This window comes from Polistes dominula, unplaced genomic scaffold (genome assembly GCF_049000335.1).
Source record: "Polistes dominula isolate Pdom_NZ unplaced genomic scaffold, Pdom_raw_medaka contig_28, whole genome shotgun sequence".
NCBI classification, from domain to species: Eukaryota; Metazoa; Arthropoda; class Insecta; order Hymenoptera; family Vespidae; genus Polistes; species Polistes dominula.
In genome coordinates, this window is record NW_028300879.1 from 3,989,880 (window position 1) to 4,013,900 (window position 24,021).

The 24,021-nt window shown below is 36.2% G+C and overlaps 1 protein-coding gene and 1 long non-coding RNA gene across 7 annotated transcripts in view; one reads left to right on the plus strand and one right to left on the minus strand.

Moving 5' to 3' along the window:
* Positions 1-24,021, minus strand: part of Sox102F (transcription factor Sox102F) — a 313,951-nt gene that overhangs the window by 194,524 nt on the left and 95,406 nt on the right. For 2 of the 6 annotated variants that reach the window (XM_015328650.2, XM_089172850.1), the window contains exon 1: positions 11,776-11,823. The exons of the other annotated variants lie outside the window; for them this stretch is intronic. In XM_015328650.2, coding sequence (XP_015184136.1) covers positions 11,776-11,808 — 33 coding nt within the window. In that variant the 5' untranslated portion in view covers positions 11,809-11,823. Of the gene's footprint in view, positions 1-11,775; positions 11,824-24,021 lie in introns of those variants that run through there. 6 annotated transcript variants of the gene reach the window in all.
* Positions 174-8,716, plus strand: LOC149033641 (uncharacterized). The gene is made up of 2 exons (XR_016176684.1): positions 174-263; positions 8,469-8,716. It is a non-coding gene; the product is annotated as an uncharacterized LOC149033641 (long non-coding RNA).

The following is a 24,021-nucleotide window of genomic DNA, read 5'->3' on the forward strand; positions in this document are numbered from 1 at the left end:
AACTTTGTGACGATATTGAGAGAGAGAGAGAGAGAGAGAGAGAGAGAGAGAGAGAGAGAGAGAGAGTTTAATCCAAAGAGATGAAAAGAGAAGAGAAGAGAAGCTGCGATCTCCATAAATTGCATAACCCCGCCCCTCTCCCTCCCCCTCCCCCAACCCCTGAATAACTCTGACCTATACCGACAAATTTCAATAGAATTGTTTAATGAGACGTGAGCTTGTGAACCGCAACGACGGTCCCAGGAAAGACCACTTTGTCGTAGGTAAGCGCAATGTACAACGTTAGATATATACGTGTTACCTGCATCGTTTAGCTTAACTTAACTGAATCAAATTAGTAACTAAAGCAGTTTAGATCGTATCGTTGACACGGTGTGAGTCCATGAAACGCTTTTCAATATACTTCACAGTCAGATCAGTGAGCCGTGCTGGACACATAATCCCCTGTCAAGGTTGCCTATTGGACTATTGAAACTTTCTCGTGTGCGAATTTAAATCAAGAAAAAAGATCTTTGTTGTTTTATACGATCGATTCAACATTTTTTTAATTTTTTTTTATCGATCTCTCGAAATCATGTGACAAAAGTGTCAAACTGTTTCGTGACGTATATTTGGGAATTAAAAAAAGAAATAGAAAGATTTGTGTTCTAGATCTAAAAGAACGAAATCTTCTCTTCCTTCTTCCCACCACTCTAAAGCTCTAATTGTTTTTTTTTCTTTCTTTCTTTCTTTCGCCCACTTTTTACACAGTTACACGAAGAAAAGCGGATAAACGACGTGCGTAGCATCTTAAAACCGTGAGCTCTGACCGTAGTGCTTGCTGCCTGCCTTCGGAGAGATACCGTGGGCGGGGCACGACGTGCCATTCTATTTCAGCTCGGCTTTCATTCATAACTTGGCTTTTTAATAGCTTGCCGCAGCGCCTCTGGCGACGGTCTTGTGGGTTAGAGGTTTCGACTCCCAACTTTTCTCTCCTCCCTCTTTCTTTCTCTCTTTCTCTCTTTCTCTCTTTTCAACATTGACCTCAAAGATGCACATTCTTAAATTTCCATAATATAATAGAAAAAAATAACATATGGATACATTACAATATCAAACAAATTTAAAAAAAGATAATTTTTTTGTTCCATTTGATAATATCTTTCGATATATATATATTTCATTTTATAGAAATACTATAATATGTCGCATAGGTAGATACGATAGGTATTCTGGTATAAAATCGACTGAATATTTCACGAAAGGTATATCTTTACCTAGAAAAGATACCTAAACCAAAATTCTTTATATTTCTCTTCTTTCTTTTTCTTTTTACTATATTTCCCATAGAATACGTAGACGATACCGTGTACCATATATTTCGAATAAAATCGTTTCGTCATATTCTGTCGTATCGAAGTGGAAGAAGAAGAATCATAACGTTATGGAAGATAGTGAAAGATCGAATTTTGAGATAAATTCGCCACTATCGATCGATGACGTTCCGTAATCTTCGCGAGATTCCTCTCATGTTAGGCTCGCGACCGGTATTATATCGACAAGTTAGATATCTACTCACAGATACATATATACATATATATACCGGTATTCGTTCGATTTAATAACTAGCTTTTCTCCTTGCTCCGTCACAACCACCACCACCCTCCACCCCCCACTATCCCTCTTTCTCTCTTCATTCCCTTCTCTTCGTTCTACCTTCCACCACTTCTTAATTAACAGCGTACAACACCGGTCGTTTCCTACGTAGAGAAACTCGTTACATTCATTACCTTTTTATTTTCCACAATTTCGCGCAAATTCATTATACAGCAAGTTCGATCATTCTCATCGTCGCAATTCAAAACTCATGCTAATGGCTGCCGAGAGTTATTTCAACTTGTTTTTCTTATTTTTTTCATTCTTTCTTTTTACATATACCATTTACATACATAAACACATTATGTAGGATATAATTATAAATTATTTTCATATTTATTCAATGGATTAATTTTAATGCGATGAATAAAAATACATTTCATTTTAGATAAGAAATTAACCAAAAATGTTTCATTAAATCCTGAACAAATTTTTATTTCAAAATGTTGATTTAACGAGTATTAAAGCATAAAATTATATACGTGTAGAAGAAATTTGATTTTGGAATCATTCAGGATGGAACCATTTTTGTCCTATCCAGAAAGAAATGAACATATTCCGTCGAATACGTAAAAAGAATCAGAGTTCCATCTCCACACCCCACCACCTATTCCTCTCGATTTCATCCTAAGACTTGGGCTTCTTCGCGCGACTTCTTCGAGGTAAGCGTTCCCTTCGTAAGCCGATTAATCCTATCGGCCGTATCTCGCATGGCGTAAAACTCGCGACAAGGAAATCCTTGACGCGTGTGTACGTACAGGTACGAGAAAGAGATTCGAAAAGAAAAGAGAAAAGAAAAAGAAGAGGAGTAGGAGGAGGAGGAAGAAGGGCCTTTTGGAGGAGTCCTTACGTCGTCCTTAGGTAAGATCCTCTTATTTTCTCTTTCTCTTTCTCATCTTCAAAAGGATGGGTTAGGAACGGGAGGGGGAGGGAATACCATGTTATGGGAGAATAAACTGAACAAAAGCGTTGAGAAGGAGGAGAAAATGTGAGGAAAGAAAGAAAGAGATAGTACGAAGAGATGGTGAAGAAGGTGGAGGAGGAGGTGGAGGTGGAGGAAGAGACGAGGGCGATGCCACAAGGCTTATAAATAGACACGCGGATAATCACTCAGGATTTATGGTAACCACGGATTATCAAGTTGTACAACGGGGTATATTTCATATTCGCGACGTTACCTTATTTCAATGGCGGAATACCTGTTCTCTCTGCTGCGTTACAAACTGCATGGGCGCGCGCGCGTTCTCTTCTCTTCTCTTCTCTCTTATGTTAGAAGAGAGAAGTACCGGGCGACTTTACCAGAGTCTCCTGGTTATATGTTGTGTGTTCTTGTATACACACACGCTCTCTGTTCTCACAGAACAGGCGTCTACGCAATGTCTCTTTCTTTATTTTTTTTATGTTTTTTTTTTTTGATATTTTATTTTTCATCTCTCTTTCACTCTTTCCATGTTCTCAATCTTTTTTTTTCGAGTTCTTCTTGACCTTAAAATTATTCCCACGTCCGAACGTTTCTTCGTTGCCATCAAGGAAAAATATTTTTCCAGGTGAACGATCCCCTGACCGATCACCGTATTATATCTTCAATAATATTCGTCATGGAGATTAGAAACTTCAAATAAAAAGATAGAGATAGGATCAAAAAAAAAATATAATCGTTGCTCTAAGTATAGTTTTTGTCTTTTAAATATAGTGTAGACATCACGTACAAGATTTTGTATCGAAGTAATCAAAATTTTTTATGTAGATATATAAACGTATCAATTCCTCCCCAGCTTTTACTCCCCCCTCCTCCCGTGTATACTTATATTTAGAAACGTCGAAATCAATTTTTTGTTTCCCTTTTACACATGGATGAAATGAAAATAAACACGTTAAAAATCTAGAAAAAAATTAACAATTTAAAATACTTTATCGATAAGTATACATATATATATATATATATATATATATATATATATATATATATATATATATATATATATATACGAGATAAACACGAGTTTAATTAACGAAATAAAAAAAATAAAAAAAATAAATTCTCATCGGGATTTCATTATATCACCGATATAAGTAAATACCAACAATTGATCGAATCTAGGAAAAAGTAAACTTTTAGATTCTGATGGATTTCCGATTGATTTGCTAATGGAAACTCATCAAGCTGGGGGTAAACGTTTCTGTTATTTTTTTTTTTTTCACGAAACTCGACAGACACACTTCATACCTGGCTTATTATGTTAGTAGTAGTAGTAGTTGGGTTTCGAAACGATGAAATATTACTGTGGAAAAGAGTTTGCGGTTGACGGGAACGTGTCGATTGGAGACCAAATCGGGTAGTAAATCCCATACCAATATACCTATAAATATATGCATTATATATGAGTACACACATACATATATATATAATGTTTCTTTTTCTCTTTATTTTAAAGAAGATTCGTTTGCACCAAGATCGTTGCTCTTCTTATTCGAGTTCGCTCGTTCGCGGCAATTACGAACTTGCTCATGGAAAGAAACGAGCCTTTGAGAAGGCTCGAGAGTCCGTTGTCGGCGGTAACGAACCGACAGAGGAGCCATCGCGTGTACGTCCGATAATATCGGCGAGATGTAACAATAGAGGCAAGAAGAAGAAGATTCTTCCCCCTTTTCTTACGTTACTACCCATCTCTTTCTCTCCCTCTCAAATACACATACTCACAAACACATATACCCATACACTCATGTATTTTTCTCTCTTTCTCTCTGTCTTACTTTTTCACTCTCTCATCCTGTTTTCACCTTCTCTCCTTTCTTCAAAATATTCCCACAAGCATCGAGATCTCTTGGTACACATACGGTACGGATTAACGCACCCACAGGGATTCCCATTGTCAAAGAGATGCTCATACACGGTCGCACACTGACGCATGTTCGCGTTAACCGTGGCTCAACCACAATACCCCAATATTCCTCAATCTAAAACGGTCCCGCTGCCATGCCAAGCGGCATCTTTCTATGCGATTGTTAAACTGGTAGCCCGGCCCCCATTATGCAGCTCACCTCTCTCTCTCTCTCTCTCTCTGTCTCTCTTTCTCTCTCTCTTCTCTCTGTCGGAAGAGAGACCTTCTCTTTACTTCTCATCCTTCTCATCTTCGTACTCTTCTTTTTCTTACTCTATACACGACGTATGTATAACGTAGGTAAGTAAATACCTTTACTACTGATCTGGATTGTACTCTACTGATTTTTCGGATTATATTTTTTAAACGAAATACTTAGAACCTTACAGGAATTTTTTATTAATAAGTTTGTTCTATATTATTGACGCAAATAATAAAAAATAAATTATTGACGATATTACAAGATAAATATTATTTTTCACAAGCCACAAATCGATAAACTCAATTATCAGAATTTGTGTACAATTTTATTATCTCAAAGTGTTTAATTTTTTATATTAAAATAAAAATTATAAAATTTAAAATAAAAATTATTAAATTTAAAATATAAAGTTTCTTTTTAATCATTATAATTTTTATGATCATTAAATAATAAACTACATACACACAACAATATATTATATTTAAAGTTTACTTTTTGTTTGATGAATTTAATTGATTTGGCATATGAGAGGTTGAAATGTTAAAAACAAAAAGGAAATAAATTAAAATCAATAGAATATCTTTCTCTTTCTCTCTCTCTTTCTCTCTCTCGATTTCTTGATCTTATCGATACATGAGGCAAGAGCAGAAGAATATTGGTATGTACGTGAACGATCTCTTTGAAGAGTCCCGACTCGGACAAGGCGTAGGATCGTCGTCGTAAACGGGTGTGCAGATTGAAAAGGCCTTTTAACGGGCACCGTTATGCGTCTTTCGATGTACGACGGTAAGGTGCAAGACGAACGATTCACGACCTAAGACCTCGAATTTCAAGGTACACTAAGCTTAACCATTGTTCGTCTTTGTAGCGTGACTTAAGCAGTTGCTACCGCGAATCTATCGAAATGTTTAATAAAAGATTTATTACGAATAAAAAAATATTTCTTTCGTTTTAATCATCGAAATTGATCATCAAAATTACATCTAAATTCTTCGATTATTATAAATTAGAACAAATATATCGATACTCTCTTTTTCCCTTTTCTATATCGAGATAAATTCTCGTCGCAGTAAATCATATCAATCGATCAGAACCCACAACAAGAATAACTTCGTTTTAATTTCTACATATATAAATTTTATTACCATTCGTCTCAAAGCTCGTGTCGATAAAAAATAAAAATAAAAATAAAAAAAAAAAGAAAATAAAAAATAAAAAAATAAATTAATATTTAAACTTCATCCAGCGCGGATGGTTGGTTGTAAATAAAATACGGTACGGTAAAAAACTGCCAACGTCAGTCTGGTTCTTTTTTTTTTGAACGGGAAAGTGGAAGGGGGTTTAAAGAAAAAAGCAAAAAAAGGAAAGAAAATCTGTTCGAGTTTATATATATATATATATAGAAAGATTTAAATACGTGCAGGGAAAATTTGTCGATTGGTAATGGTGGGGATGATAGGGAAAGGGAAGGGATGGGAGTTGATAGGGGTGTGTTAGGATTTAATCAAGATAGGAATAAAAAAGAAAATTTTCCCTCTCTTTCTCTCTCTCTTTCTATATATATATATATAAGGATTGGAGAATATATGAGTTGGGTTGGATGCAAAAGTGACTTTGTTTCTTTATCTACCGACCAATAAACACGATATCCTACTTCAGCATCACAGGTAACAGTCATTAGTCTCTTGCGGCGCCCGCAGCAAACTCACGTATGGAATTTAAATCCAACGAAACGTGGAGGAGAATTCTCTTAACCGATACGACGAACAAGTCGTGATCGTTGGCGTATCATTGCGATTCTCGTCGGTAGCTGGATTCCGTGTCTGTCTTTCTATCTTAACCATCAATCCATCTATTCGTCGTCTTTTTCCATTACTTTCTCTTTCTATATCTCACTCTCTCTCTCTCTCTCTCTTTCTGTCACTCGTACTCCCACTAATAGTCGTAATTACCATCATCGATGCTTTAAATTCTAGCACTGAGAGTTAATGGATCGTAGTAGTTAATGATCTCACTTTCTCTCTCTCTCTCACACACACACACACTCTCTCTCTTTTTCTCTGTTTAATTGAAATAGAAAAAGAAATTAACGCGAAAAAAACCTACGAGACGGATCAAAGTAAAAACTCTTTTACTCGGACAAGTGTATACGTGTCTCTCTTTCTCTCTTTCGGTGCAGGTACGTGTATACGTGTTACTTTTTGATCGAGATGCGATACGAGTTGCGTGCGATTATGTAATACAAGCTTTGTAGTCGCCGCAAAGAAAGAAGCAAGAGAGAGAAAGAGAAAGAGAGACAGAAACATAATCTAAGAACAAAGATACGAAATATCATACGAGTCAAACAATTTTGTTATGATCGAGAACATTTTTTTACAATGTTTTGGTGACGATCGAGTTTTACAATGTTACACGACGAGAATAGAAAATATGAGAAAGAGAGAGAGAGAGAGAGAGCTTTGTGGGCAATATTATGCAACTTGTTGGCTTTATGCTTATTGCTTATGAGATCGATGATCATTACGCATTTCGAAAGTAAACGAGTGTAGTAGTTGCGCGTTAATATACACCGATCAATTGCATACTTTATTATATACATTAAAAGCAGCCTTTTTTGCGCTTCGTTGATCAAAGATATTTTTTTTTCTCTCTTGTTCTTTTTTTTGCATTTTCCTCTCTTTCTCGTTCGATGAGCATTATCTCATGTCTAAATAAACATTAGTTGCATTGTTATATGTAAATTTCAGTTAATAGAGTGTTAACGACATCCTCCTCATTGACACTCTGGCACAACACGATGGAGAGAGAGAGAGAGAGAGAGAGAGAGAGAGAGAGAGACACGTGTAAAATACGTATATAGTCGAGGTCGTACTGTGTCATTAACGAGAATAATCTATTAAATGATACATAGAGTGTATACACAAATACGATAACAAATTAATATCTTTCACGTTGGATAGAAAATCCTTCCTTTACAATGAGCAAATAATTTATCGAGATATTACGAGATATTTAACGAGTTGATTATTTTTTTTTTTTTCTTATTTTCTTTTTCATTCTTATATAGAAACGATTATTAAACAACGAAGAAAATCAATGTAATTGTTTGTGATTATTTATTTTCTAACAATGAGAACACTTTATGGTTAATTATTTTTTTACGTGATGTAAATCAATGACGCGACGACGACTGGTTAACGAGAAAGATGATAAATAAAGTAAAAAAAAAAGAAAAGAAAAAAAAATATTGATAAAAAATGAAACTACGACAAAACAGGATATTTACGACTTCAATAAAAAATGCAAAGTTTCAATAAGAGAATATAATAAATATTCAATTAATTTCAATAAAAAAAAGGACACGAGTGTGTCCTGCAATGTATCGAGAATAAGCTTCCAACATTTTCTGACAAGATAATTCTGAAATATGTAATTAAAATATATATGAATATTATACATTACTGTATCATTAATTATCGAAGGATCATAGTAATTGTTTTCATTTAATAACATTAAACCTAATTATTAATGAGAATCAATTTTAAGTTAAGTATTAATGAAATACTTTTATAATAAAATGTGACAAAATTCAAAGAGTTAAAGTGATTCGATTAAATTAGCTAGAACTGTTTCTATATTTTATTGACTTGAGTTAGTAATAGGAAAAACGTTTTAGAAACGTTTTGTAATAAAACAAATTACTTTATAATTTAGATGATATCGATTAATAACTTTCTTTGAAATTTCAGGATTGTTTGACAGTAAATCCTGGATTTTAGACAGCAACTTTGGATTCCGAGACAATCCCGGCCAATCCGGATCGGTTGGCAACCCTAATCGAGAGAGTACAATGCACATGCGGAGGCTGCCCTTTTGGTGTTTCACGAACAAATGGCTGGCACCCCAGAAAAAAGAAAAAGTAAAGAAAATAAAAAGAAAATAAACGCTAGTATAACATAAGTGAGAGAGTGGGAGAGAAGAAGAAACGTAGAAGAAGAAGAAGAGTTCGAGGAAGAAGTTTAAGAGAAGAAGAAAAAGAAGAAGAAGAAGAAGAAGAAGAAGAAGAAGAAGAAGAAGAAGAAGAAGAAGAAGAAGCTGAAGAGCATTGTTCCTCTCTTCCTGCACACGTCCCACATCTCGATGCGATCCTTCTTTCATTTTTTTATTTTCCCCCTTACATTTCATAGCGGTGCACCTTCTCTTATGCGATACACCTTCCCCTCTCTATCTGTTTCTTTTTTTTTTCTTATAGTGTCCTTCTATCTCTTTCTTACCGTCTTCAAAAGCCATCTCAAACGCACCGGCCCGTGCTCAGGTGTGCTCCATTGTTAACCGCCCCACATATCGCGTACGTATACCGCGTTTTACCCTCTATATTATGCGTTCGACCATTATAACGCCTGGAGAGAGAGAGAGAGAGAGAGAGAGAGAGAGAGAGAGAGAGAGAGAGAGAAGAGTAAACGCACCAGGCAGTGGTCGAAGGATCAAGTGGCATTGTACGCATGAACGACCCTTCTTCTCTCTCTACTTTTCTCTACTACTCTCTCTCATATTCTCTCCTTCATCTGAGTTTGCTTCTTTCTTAAAGAATGTCTAACCAACGAAAAAAAGAATTAACAAAAATCAAGATGGCTTGCTTTTATCCGATCATTTCTAAAAAATAACACAAGATTTTGTGCTACATATGAATATATATATAGCTGGCACAAGCATCGTCGTTAATGATAGAGGATTACGTTTTTACAGAGAAACTCAAAATTACGCTAACGAAAGATAAAACACATGGTAGGTAAGTATTATATGTAATACTTACGTGTATATATTCGTTTCAAATGTGTCCATATATAGATACGTATATAAGAACTTGTATTATACAATATACGTCTATATATGTGTTTGTGTGTATACGTGTTAAAGCAAATTGATTCAAGTTCGATCGATCTTCTCTCTCTCTCTCTCTCTCTTTCTTTTCCACGTCTCTTACTTTATACGAAGCAACTCACGTTCTATCAAAAAGCGTAATGTAAGTATGCAAAAGTGTACATGAATTTAAAATAGAGAAAGACGACTTTTCGATAAAATATCACGAGTTCCGTTCGACGATTCTCGTAGAGATGGATTTTTTAACGACGACCCATGTGATTTCCCTCGGTTTCCAGCATCCGGGAATGTTTTCTTCGCTAAACAGATGGAGAAACTTAAAGAAAAGAGAGAAAGAAGGAAAGATAGATAGATAGAAGAAGAAGAAGAAGAGAGAGAGAGAAGGAAGATGCTAGATACCGGTCAAAGGGATTTACGCGCTACGATGGTTGCGACCCCGAGGGTCGTGCAATCGAAAAATCGGTAAATTATTTAAGCCTCCCCCCGTTAAGAGAGCCACGTCGGTGCTTGTTCGCGGATGATTTATTTCGACTATCGTGATGCATAGTCCGGCTATCCAATATTGTAATACGTTTTGCATACGCGCACGTATCATTGTCGACGTTCGTGGCTTGGCGATTGAAACACTACCCGGGCTATATCTCAACGGGTTCGCCGGGCGTTATGAGTACCTGCTCTACACGGCATTATGTTCCCAAGCTGGTAAGGGGGGAAAGGGAAGCTAAGAAGAAGCGGGAGGAGCTGAGAATGGTAGAAGGAGAAGAAGATACCGGCCCTGGCATCTTTCTTTCTCTCTCTCTCTTGCTTTTTCTTCCTCTTTCTCTTTCTTTCTCTCTATTACTCGTTGAAGATCAGAATCCTATATTATCGCGCTCTGGAAGCTCCAGGGCAGGTGTATACCGGTGACCCCTGTCTTAGCACGTACCCGCTACGCCGTTTTACCTACCCATTCGCGTGGACCGTAAGCGGAAACAAAATCTTTTATTTTTTTTTTCTTTATTTCGTACCATAAGAATTTTGTGGAACCGTACGATATTCGATATACCTTTTAGAATTGTTGTTGTTCTTTCGTTCTTTCGAAACATAACCTTTTTTAGGATTATTTTAGACTGTAATTAATTAACTCGTTTTACTCTTTTTTCTTTTTATTCTTATAATCTTTTATAAAAGATTTTGAATATTAATATGGGTGTAACAATTAAGAGAGAAATAAATTTACAAAAATATATGTATATATTTAGAACATAAGTACGTGAAGTCATTTGTTTATTTTTTTTCAAACGTAATATTTCTATGTATCATTTATGCTAAATGGAATTATATTAGAGTCATTCATTCGTTTTGCAAGCATAAATCATCCCCTTTTTATTTATCTTTCGTTCAAATAAATCGTGCTAGCGTGGCACGATTTTTACCTTGACTTTCTTCGGGAACACCTGTGACATGATAAAAGTCTAATGAAAATGATAACGCGAATGAATTTACATTTGAAATGATCGAAAGATGAACTCGAACAGTGTATGTGGATTTCTTTTATAATCGATAATCGTTGTAGATTTGTTATGAATCGAAAAATTAGAATTTGAATTTTATAAATATATAAAATATTTCTATGAGTTGATCAAGTTAATGAAAATTTGCTATAACAATAGAAAAAAAAAGGATTAAAATATACGAATTACTTTCGCGTATGTGTGTGACATTATTTATTATCTTTAAAATGAATTCTAAACGATCTCATATTTTAGTAGTCTAGATTCATAATTCAAATACTTATAGATCTATTAATCCATATTAATCAATTATCATAATTCGCAAGAATTATCTTATTAATCACATTAGCAAATCAAGTTTTTAAAATAGACATGGCTGAAATAATTAATTACCTTGATCAATACTTCGTGATCCAATTCCAACCTAAATAAATACATAATTCCTTTGGCTTATATTCTAATAATATTACGTCTATGCGACAATGATAATTATACAATTTATTATTAATTTAATAGAGATTTATCAAACGTTCGATATAATAAATAAAAAGAATGAAAGAGAGTAAGAGGCAAAGAAAATAAAAAAGAAAAAAGCAAAGTATACGTATAATTAAAATCATACGAACTAATCATTAATTAATAATTCAATAATTCACGAAATGAAAAGTAAAAGTTATCTTACCTTGAAATAAAATCGTGGAATCGCGAGGCTCATCGGCGAAATAAGAAAAAGAAAAAAAAGAGATAGAACAAAAAATATGGCGTCCAACGATCTATCGAAGATCAGATCGAAGTATTATTTATTTCTTTTTATTCTTCTTAAAACAACAGATTATTAGTTCTACAATAATTTTTTTTTCTTTTTCCTGTTAATTTCGTCAACGTTGTAATAAATCCTCCTTTGAATCTTTTTTTTCTTTCGTTAAAATAACATCCCAAAAAGTTGAAAGACAAAATTTGATGTCAGTGGTGGGGGTGCTGATGGCGGTAGGTTTAAGGGTAGGGATAAGATATTATATATATAAATTACGAATAAAATTCGTTTATCGGTTTTTAATTAAAACTCGATAATGGGTTAAAAAGGTTGTCGATTATTATCGCGATTTTAACGAGACGGCACATGTAAATAATGGTACCCCGTCGCGTAGAGACCAAAACATTACTACCACCGTCTTCGACTGTCAACGCGCGACTACTACTACGTGGGCGCGGCCATATTTGACTCAAGTAGTAGCGGATGGCGCGCTTTACAACCTCGAGCGGCGAGTACCGAAATTATCCTAAGACGACTGTAATAACCAAAGAAGAAGACGTTTCGTTTAATCATCAATCATCATCATCGTCATAGTCATCTTTATCATCTTTGTCATCGTCATAGTCATCGATCTGACAAATCGTATCAGTCTTGTGGTTTATTTTTTATTTATATTATAATTTGAAATATTATCATCGCCTTATCTCATTTTCTATCTCATTCTCTTTTTCATTTAAATAGATATATATATTTTATAGGTATTTATCATTAATATTATAAAACTTTTATTAACGAGTTGTCGGGGATATTCTTATTATAAATTTCGATATTATCTCTTGATAAGGATATCATCGGGTTGATGGTAGTAGCAGTAAGTTGACTGTCATTCGATCGAAACTTGCTAAATTATTCGACGACGTTCATTAGATATACTTATCGAAAATGGAGTTTACTCGTAAATATCGATAGGAAGACATACATTCGCATATTTCTTCTCGACGCGTATTGCAATTTCTTTTCCCCTATTTTTCCTTCTTATTTTTTTGTTCGTTATTGTTGTTCTTCTTCTTGTTAAAGGCCTGAGCCTTGAAACGATCATTTTTTGTTCTCCACTTTACTTCTTTTTCTTCTTCTTCTTTTTTTTTAAGTCGATCGACGAAGATGAAATCGATCTTTCTTCTTTATTTTCTTTTTTTACTTTTTCCCTTTTACGAGATCACAATTTCCCCGTAGAAGAGCGAGGCTCCTATAGTTATGGAACCGATGTGGATAGTTCCGTAAATGGCAAACGGCGTATCCGACGCGTCTCGCGTTCTCGATCTTGGAGAAAACGAACCGATTAGTAATTCAGATCGCCGCCTGAGTAAGACATTACGCGATCGAGAAGTAATTACGATCTCGTTGGTCGGTACGAGTTCTGAAGAGTTCCGAGGATTTTTCCAAGCTGCCATACATACGGATCGATTTAGGATGCTCACTGCTTGCAATTAATGGACGTCCCTATCGACTATGTCCATTCGTTGCTTTAAATTTCGAAGGATTTAGCATAACACAAAGTTAATTAGGAGAATGGTATTTAAAGTATCCGATGTCACCGGGAGTACGGATAGGAAGCACGGAATAAGAGAATCGTGCTCTCGTGAATCGTCCTTGCGAGACCAAATAGGTCGTACCGACCATCCACTTGGCGCCAGGCAGCTCGTTCCTTCGTCCTGATGCTACAAACACAACTATACCCTCTTATCGATGAAACAAGAGGAGAGAAGAAGAGAGAAATCTATAGTACACACACGTACACATAGAACCATATTTCTAAATCAATACTTTCATCTATCTTGAACAAATTTCTTAATGACTTTGTAATTAACAATTATCGTTTATCATAGTATAAAGAAAAAAAAAGTTATATTATATATAGTCTTAATTAATTTATATAAAAATAATAATAATAATTATTATTATTATTACATTAGAGAGAAGTCATTAATAAAATATGTATACTGAACATTTTTTTAATTACTCGATCATTTTTGTTTAATATTATCTATTGTTAAAAATAAAAAATAAAAGTAGCTATTTGAAAAGGTGCTACTTGACGTTCGTATGTCTGGCAAACTACTCGGTGAAAAAGACTTGGCAAAAGCACGACGTAATATACGATCCTCGGGGTCCCGAGCGAGAGCGTCCAGCGTTTATCTCTTTCCGATACGGAAGTCTGCTGCCCGGAGGAATTAATTGCCTGCCGTGGCACCTTACCACGGCACCAGCGTCTCCGATGCAATATCTGTACTCCCGAGTCGAGCTATTAGCCCGGCGCATACTTTACTTTAGAAAGCATCTAAGAAGAAGAGAAGCCAACTACTACTATAGGCCGTTCACGAGACTTGTTTTAAGCTATGGTGTAAGATGATGAAGAACGATTCCTAGGATTCACATTTTTAGAATACGATACACATGTGTGTATGTTACTTACATCGTGTAAAACCGTTTAAAACACTATATAATCTTGTTATTTTCTTAATAATTATTTAACAAAATTAAAATTATAAAGGAAAGGTTTACACACGAAAGGATGTTTTGTTAATTCATCAATTTATATTTTTTGTTTTTTTTGGAAAAGAACAATTTCATTGTAATATGAATATAATTACGGTTTTCAAAATTGTACAAATAATACTGACAATTGACTTCGGTTTAATAATAATAAGAAGAAGAAGATGATGATGAAGAAGAAGAATGTAGGAAGTAGTGAAGTTACGAAGGATCGTTTAACTGGACGAAGCATTATTAATTTACGCCAAACGAGTGAACGTTTTGAACGAAGGAACGAAATGACGTAGGGGAGTTATTAACTTGATACGGGACGTTTCGATCTTAGCAAGTAGTGGTGATACACTGAAAGTACTGCTTTTATAAGGTGTAAGTATATAATCATTGAGAGACGAAGAACACACAACAACAACGCACAAGCGAGAATAGAAGTGTAATGTACATATGTAGATACATGTGTGTACGTCGTGTACGAAGCGTGAGAATTTGTCTCACGGAGAATGGATAAGAGAGATCGTTCGGGATCAGTGACGTCGTCGTCGTCGTTTTAGCATCCATTCTCTCCCGTTTTCCCATCCTCTTTCCCCACCATCTTCTTCCCCTTTCTTTCTATTACTTTCGTGTATGTTAGGTCTGATAGGATAATGTCGCAGCAGTAAGAGCATAACACAACAGAGTTCTCGTTGCTAGTGAACGAGTAAACGAGTCACAAACGAACAAACCCGATGACGAGACAATCGGAAAAAGAGTATCACGAACGAGCACTGTATAAGAAGTGAACTTTCACTTTACCGCGACTTCGATTGTAAATGCAATGCTGTAAGGTTTTCTACGTAGCAGCAGCAACAGCAGCAGCAACAGCAGACAGGCAAAGTGCAGACGGACAGATAACCTCGTCCGTGAGGTTTATAATGCTTCGATGTTTATTGCATGCTTGTTATTCGTTTCGAGGATAGGTTCTGGGACATAGGTTGTTTCGTATTCGACAATGTTGAAGACAAAAATAAATGAGATTGGGAAAAGAAAAAAAAATAATCTGACGGGTTATAGAGTTTCACCTGATAAATCACAAAACTCTTAGCGTGAAATTCTTTAGATAACGTTAGAGACTTTTTAAGTAAGTATATAAATAAAAAGAAAGAAAACACGACGTGAGCTTTCACGTGAAAAAGATTTTAACAAGATTCTTATTCTTCTCTCAGTCAGTTCAGATTAATTTATTATTACACTAGATGGTTAACGAGATCTCTTAAGGATTTCACGTATTATCATACCAAGAATACTTACTATCGTTCGACGACAGGTCAAATTGAGTACCCACTCGAACGAGATGAACGCAAACGATTATTCCATTATACGCTTCGTTGTGTCATCCTTTCGACGCTTTTGTGACCGATGATAATATTCGTTTTGTAATCTAACGAAATACAGGGGATAACAAATTGAAATTGATAATATGTACTTTCTTATTAAATTTCAACATTATCGTTTAGTTAATTAATGGATAGAAAAATATAACTTTAAATATAACTTATATTTGTCTATGAAAAATAAGAATATAAATAAAAATATAAAAATAATGACATTCTTAGCATGTGGAGGTACTTAAATCGAAGGCGTAACGACGTTTACGAAAGTTAATGCACGGATTATTATTCGTAGATTAGCACGCCGATTCGCGGGCGTTTCTAGATCAGGCAATGATCGTGCTATAATAACGGGCTTTAGGAGCGTGTGTAATTGAAAAATTTATGCGCGCGCCGTTACGCTAGGCTCGTTTATCTAAGCACACCCGGTCGAAGCTTAAACCGTAATTAGAAGGAAGGCGTGAAACGAGCAACAGTACCACCACCACCATCATCACCAGCACCACCACCATCACCATAACCACCAACATTAACACTAACTATCTGCAACAACGCTATTTAATACTATTTGACAATATTAAAACAGATGCAAAGTGTCTCTACAAACGTTAAGATCTACCAAGATTACGCTTCATTATCGCCCATTCATTTTCCAATCTAATAACAAACAAACAAAAAATAAGAAAAACCTATTTTATTATATACGATTATTTACGAACGGATATTTAAACCCACATTTCCTACAAGATTTCTCCGTGTCTCGTACGATTGCAAACTTTCTTAATGATATATTAGAAAACGATTGATGATTCTTATATGCTTTTTATACTGACCAAAGGAAACGAAGGAATTTTATCGATCGGATAAGATAATGCGATTTCATACGATTTAACACGATTTTATACGATTTTATATGATTTCTCCGACATCTGTATAACTAATGTATTATATTATAGATATAATATATGCAATAATAGACATAATATAGGTATATCGATAGTTTCGTATTTTAATGATACCTTACGAAACAATCGACGGGGAAACTATTTACGAGGAGTTAACGAAAATACGAATGCCGACGCTTCAAATTACAGGTCGCGTGTTTATGGACTAGGTAAAACCGTAGAGAATAATCTTCCAAGATATATTGGATAATTCACATATCCTTTCGAGATGTTCCAACATATGTATGTAACGTCGTACCTACGTTGTACTACTAAGCGTCGTCCTTATTCAACCCTTCTTTGAATGTTTTAACGCGTAATAAAGCGTAAAGAGTGCGTTTATCCAGGTAGATTATACCTGAAGGAAATTGCTCTTAAACATCGCAGATTCGTGCGGCAAAGTAAGATCGAACCAAAGAAAAGCTTTCGCCTTTGCTACACACACACTCTTTCTCTTTCTCTCTCTCTCTCTCTCTTTCTCTCTCTCTCTCTCTCTTTCTCTCTCATGGATACTTTTGCTTATATTGAATTTCCATCGATAGTCGTAATGAGGGAGGAAACGGGATGCTGGGGGGAGGAGAAATGAGATGGGCTCGAGCAGGTTTCAACTTTCACGTTGAATTATAAAATCTTTGTTCATTCGATAAAAGAGCAAATAAACTTACGAGAAGTATGTAAAAGTTTCTTAGTATTTTTTTACGATTATTATTTTACATATAAACGTATTAACATTGATCGAATTCATCGAATATTTGGCAATATTTGAGCACTTTTTAAAGTTGACACATATTATTTGGTAATTAAAAAAGAAAGTTGTGATAATTGTTTCTTTAATTCCAAGTTATCGAGTATTGAAAATGAGCACAAGTAAAGAAGATATTCCGATACATTTTAAAATTTAATTTCAAATGAAAAAAGAGAAACATGTGAGTTAGGTTCGTAAAAAGATTTGCGATGTTCGTGTAGACGATGCAGTATCGGTACGTGTTGCATAAAACTGGTTCGAGTCGTTTTCAAAAATTAACCATTTGTTAAAAGATTGAATAAAAAATACGAAGATGAACGAAATTTCTTTTCTCATTGCATTAAAATATAAGTGGAAACATTTTTCACTACTTTCAATTACAATAAATAAATTTCGAAAGATCAAAAATGTTATTTCATTACGTCGAGTATTGTTAATTAACGCGACACTTAAGCAATACTAGTGTAAGATTTTGTCATTGTTCACGTCCTTGTATCATTAATGTAAATCATATACATTAGCGTGTTTTTGTTCTTTATAAAAGTGTGTGGGTGTCAAGAAGAAATTTTACGGTCTCCATAGTATCAAGCGAATTACTGAATAGCAGCAGCCCACACATTCCGGTCGAAGGTACGAAGAAGACTAATTTTCCCAGAGGCATCGAAGTTCCCGTGACTATTAATAAATCATAAGTAATTCGTTACACCAAATGGGTACCTTGAGAGAAAAGGATAGAGATAGATATAAAGAGAATGGGTTCTGTGCTTCTCGCTGTCATGCCAAGAATAAAGACATTACGGCTGGTACTTTTCTCTCTCTCTCTTTCTCTCTCTCTCTCTTAAAGGCGCATTTAATAACGATCTCGTCCTACCACAGCGTTAATGCTCTTCCGATGATCTTTCACGCGAGGTAGCATAAAGTTCATTACACTTAAGATGTGAATACGTCTATTTTATTTTAACGTTAAAATGTACGATCGTTTAAAATGTAGACAACAAAAGAACTGATGTACAACCTATATCGAACAGTACAAATCTTACTTGAATTAATGCGAAAAAAAAGAAAAGAAAAGAAAAAAGTAATTGAAGAATCCTTACTCGAAATGGTTTCTTGACTTTATCGAATGAATACAAACTAGCTATTGCATAGAGCTATTCGAGAGTAGTAAAGAAAATGGATCGATGGGGCCTCGATGAATCAATGAAGTCGAAGAAGGCGCGAAACGACGCCTGTGCGAATGAAAGAAATAAAGAAAGAAAGTAAGAGAAAGAGAGAAAAGAAGAGAAGATGGAAATGGAAAAGGAGAAAAAGTAAAAGAAGAAGAAAAAGGAAGAGGAGGAGGAGGAGGAGGAGGAGGAGGTGGTGGTGGTATAGAAGAAAATAAAACTGAAATACTTGAGGTTGACTTAGGCTAGAAGAGCAGGGAGAGAGAGAGAGAGAGAGAGAGAGAGAGAGAGAGAGAGAGAGAGAGAGCAACAACGTTGCTTACCGTTCGTGGAATGTCGTACTCGACTCGGAGATCGGAAGTCGAGTGCGTTCGATCGTTAATCATGCGGACACGCAAAAAGAAACTCCATTGGAAATCGCGCCGTTTGATTGTGGCGTGTGTATAAGCTTTTTATATTGCGAGAGAGTCTCTCTTTCTTTCTTTCTTTCTTTCCATCTCTTGTTCCCCTTCCCCCTTCCTTTATCCGCGTACTCAAACCCCCCTAACCACCATCACCACCCCGTCAGTTGCGTTTGTGTTCGCCTAGAGCCACACACTGTCGCCCTATATTGTATCGACGCATTGTTGACTCGCATATATTTTCTTTCTGGCAACCTATAAATCTTCGACGTTTCCTCTTACAAGCCATTACCGAAGGAGAGAACTCGAATACTTGTAGTAGTCGAGCCGTAAGGACGACGGAAAGTAAGAAGCCATTGAGTGGCTTCGACGTGGTCGGAATTAATTTCATCTCTTTTAGCCCGACGTGCTTGTTGTTTCTCTTTCTTTCTCTTTTACTCTCTTTCTTTTCTCTCTACACACTATCTGTATCTATTCGTCTCTCATTCTTTCTTATTTTTATCTTTTCTACTATTCCTTTCTATCTTAGTTCTATCTCTTTTATTATACGTTTTATTTTCTCAACTGTTCTCACTCGCACGTTTAGCAAGCATCGAACGGCAGCATGAAATGAATCGTTCTGCACCTGCTTAGAAGAGTCATTACAAACGCGAAGCAAGAGACAAACAACAAGATCCCCCCTCCCCTCTTTTGCTTGTCTTGCTCTACTTGGAAATCTCGCGTCTTTCTTATTACTTCTTTTTCTTCTTTTAATTTTGTTTTTTACTTTCTTTTACTTCCTTTTTGTTTTTCCTATCATACTTATATCTATTAATCGAATGTTATCTCGTGAATATTATGTAAAAAACTTCATCTCGGAAGTGAGAAGAAAAAAGAAATAATAAGAGAGAGAGAGAGAGAGAGAGAATAGGGTGGAAATATGGAGATAGAATACATCTAATCGGTCGTAAAATTCTTAATGGTTTTTAAAACGAACATTCTCGTTATCCACGCTTACTCAAATCGCCAAATTGACAGGAAAGGAAAAACACTAGTTTTTACTCGATAAGAAAAACACGTAAAGAAAATTTATTCCCGTTGACTTTCCCTCGTGATTATGAACAACTATGAACGATGACGACGATTATATCGTTTGCCATATACATATATATATATATATTTTTTTTTTCTATCCAATCATCGAATCAATATCAAGTCCGTCATTTTCGTAATTAATATTTTCTCATTTAGATTAGGTAAAAGGATATTAATTAAATTGATAATAATATCTAAATGTTACTATCTACTTTTCTCTTATGTTCGTTTCACACTTTCTCTCTCTTTCTCTATACTTTAGCGAATAGAAGGAGTAGTCGAACGAGACAAGGACTTTGTTAATTATCGGCGAGCTTATATGTTTATATATATATATATTTTACACAGAGGAGTTTGAACGTAAAGGAAACAGGATAGCGAAGACTCGATACTACGAAGGAAGAAGAGCAATGAGTGGAAGAGAACCCAGCAAAGAGAAAGAGAGTCGAGAAGGAAGATAGAGGTTGGGTGGTGGGCTGCTGGTGGGAGGGGGAGGGTGGGGGTTAGGAGGAAAGAAGGGGGGTAAAAGGAAGAAGAGAGAGAGATAGATGTAGATAGTAAGAGAAAGAGAGGTTGCTTGCGAAAGACTGGAGCGGAGCTAGAGGAGATGACCGAACGAGATGCTCTTTGAGACACTGAGAGCTCCAATAAAGCCGGACCAATTACTGGCTACCGTCCTTTCCCATTCCCTATTGATTTGCATTCAAATAGATGTTATACTCTAAGTAGACGGATCCTAATGGATTATCAGTCCGAGTCATCGCGAAGCTTCAAAGCTCTCTTCCTTTCTCTTTCTCTTTCTATTTCTCTTTCTCTTTCTGTCTATTTCTCTGATTCTCTTCTATATTCTCTTTCTCTTTCTCTCCTATGACTCGTTTCTGCTCCCACAGAACCGCCTCCTTTCCAATCCTCGTATATCCACTGTTTCATCCATTTCCTAATGAAACCTTCCTCGGATTGGCCCTTTTTCTAAACTTACCTAATGATCGATTCGAGTGGGAACTTACCCTACTATCTTTTGCCCCTCTCCCCCCTTCCCTCCTTCCCTCTTCTACTCTCACTCGAGCTTGTCAAACTTTCAAGTAAACTACTTTCAAAAGAAACTGGATGAGAAGCGGTTTGTTCACGAGGATACTGCTGCTAAAGTAAAGAGATTCGTCTTAAACGTTCTGATATTCTCTAATATCACTAATAAAGATTTTTCTTCTTAACATTAAAGAAAGAAAAGCGAGAAAGAATATAAGAGAATTTTTAATAGAAATAATAAAAAAATATTAATAGTTGACCATAATCATTTATCACGAACGATTATTTATCCACAGAAAATGAAAACTATTTTCTGAATTCGAGGGACCACGATCCTAAATCTGTTTCAACGAGTCACGTAGAAAGCACTCGTTGCTCCGCCATTCTGCAGCAGCAGCAGACTGCCGGCTGCCGGGGTAATGAGTTAAAATGAGTTTGGAATAATCGCGGCTTGGAGTCTGCAATGACCGAGAAGAGAAAGAGAGAAAGGACACAGAGAAAGAGAAAATGAGTGGAGAGTGTAGGATGTGACCGTGTGCAAGGGCTAAGAGGGGTTTCAGTGTGTAAAGGGAGAAGGCCAAAAGGGAGATAGAAAGAGAAAAAGAGGGAAGGAGGGTGGAAGGGAGAAGAAGAGAAAGAGAAAAACACAGTAGGACGACTTTGTGGATACGGGGTGGCCATGCTGCTGCCACTGGTGCTGCTGTTCCTGCTGCTATTGCTGTTGCTGTTGCTGTTGCTGTTGCTGGTGCTGCTTCTGCTAACGTAGCTCGAGCAGAAGTGGGATGGGTTCACTGGGAGCGCGTGTTCGGTATCTGGCTCGCTAATTAGCTGCAAGGTGGGATAAAGAGTGCCCGAGTCGAAAACATTAAAGCCAGTAGCGGGGTGGAAGGGTAATGGACGTTGACGTATGGCTCGACTCGGCATTAGCTATAGGCTACCGAGTTGCCATGGCTAACGTTGCCGAGGAACTCGGAAACGACCTTCTATATACAGGGAGTACACGAAATAAACGTTCGCTTATCCTACACCATCACCTGATATAGAAACTGAAGATAAACGATCGTCTTAAAACGTTTGCTTTCTTTCTTTTTGATTAGATTTATTATGGAAAAATAATGGAAGGATATATTGGAATGATCTCACTTTTTTTGCACACTTGGGGAATTAAAATTCGTCCAATAATGTTACTCGTTACTCATTGATATTCGATTGTACGTGTAATGCTTTTTTTTCTATTTTCTAGAATTTTTTCTAAGCTTACTTAAGTAATATAATGTCTACGATATTATTAATAATTTTAACGACACTTTCTAGCGCATTATTTCTAACAGATCATTATACGCCTGGGATAATTATTTTACTATGATGCAGATAGTTGCTTAGAAAACGAAAATCAAAAAAACTGGCAAAAAGACAAAAATAAAAATAAGGAAAAAAAAGACAAAAAGGAGTTTACGGAACGAGGCGTAACGCGAGTAAGAAAATTTATGATATGCCATGAGCAGCTCGCTTTCAAACACGTCGCAGGATGTGTGTATTCTTTCCCAAGGCGGTTACGTACGTTGGTGGATGCTTCGATATCGAGTGACGTGAATGCCTCGAAGCATCGTTCGTTCTTTCGTTCGGTAAGAAAGAATACTGTACTGCTCTTACGGTGTTACACGGTGCTCCATAAATAATCGAAAGTGCTCGAGAAAGTAGGCTGTGTCCGTTGGGAGATAGAAAGAGTGAGAAAGAGAAAGAGAGAAAGAAAGAGAATCAGATTTCACGAGCTCACACGGTTGCACGTCGTTACACTCGTTCGCCCGTACGGAATCAAATTGGCAAGTGATATGAAAGAGAGAAAAAGATTCTTAAGTTTAATCTTTCTATACATTACTCCTTTCTCCACAACCGATTCTTTTCAAAGAAGAAAAAGAAAAAGAAGAAGAAGAAGAAGAAGAAGAAGAAAGCTAAAATACCTTCTCTTATATCGACACTTATGCTTTTTTTTAATTTTTAATTTTATATTTTTTTGTTAATATCCTGTTGACCTTTTTCTTTCTCTTTTCAATCTCTCTCTCTCTCTCTCTCTTTCACAAATCAAACGAAAAGGCTATTCGAAAAAGCTATAAATCTACGGGTCTCGTTCGTAGAAAGGCAAAACCGTTTCTACGATTCACATGCTTTCGAGTCTAGCGACCCGTTCGTTCATAAGTTTCTCTCTCTCCTTCTCTCTTTTACAACAACACAAGTAGATAGAGAGCAAAGGGGCGCGAGAAAAGGTGTCGGCTTGACTGCTAAGAAGAAGAAGAAGAATAAGAAGAATAAGAAGAAGACACGTTTGGATTCGAATTTATTCCGAAGGATATTCAACGCCATTAATCGAGTCATACGTTTTTCTTGCAAGTTGGCGCATAAGGCCATACTTACGAGCGTTGGTTGCGAATCCAACCGTGTGATGCGTTTTCTTTCTCTCTCTCTATCTCTATCTCTTTTTCTCTTATATATAAACACGTAGGATAGAGAAACATGTGTATTCGTGGTAGGGCGAGTTTTAACATCGAAGTCACACTGAGCGTAGGTGTAAAAGGGGCGAGAGAAAGAGGGAACGGGCTTCCGTGGTGCGGCCAAAGGGGTGATTACTTTACGACGACATTATTTGCGCTAACTCACGAACCCGCGAGTAATAAACCGCGATGTCGGGGTCAACGACGACAACGACAACGACGACGACTACAACCACGACGACGATAGGTCGTCGAGCTAAGGAAAGCGACAATGACACCGACGACGACTACGACGACGACGACAACGACGATCTTCTTCACCTTTTGCATTGGTGTTTTCACGATGGACACCCTGTAGAAAAAGATGGAAGCTTTTTCAAACGAAGAAGTTAAGGAGAAGAGTTGGAGGGTG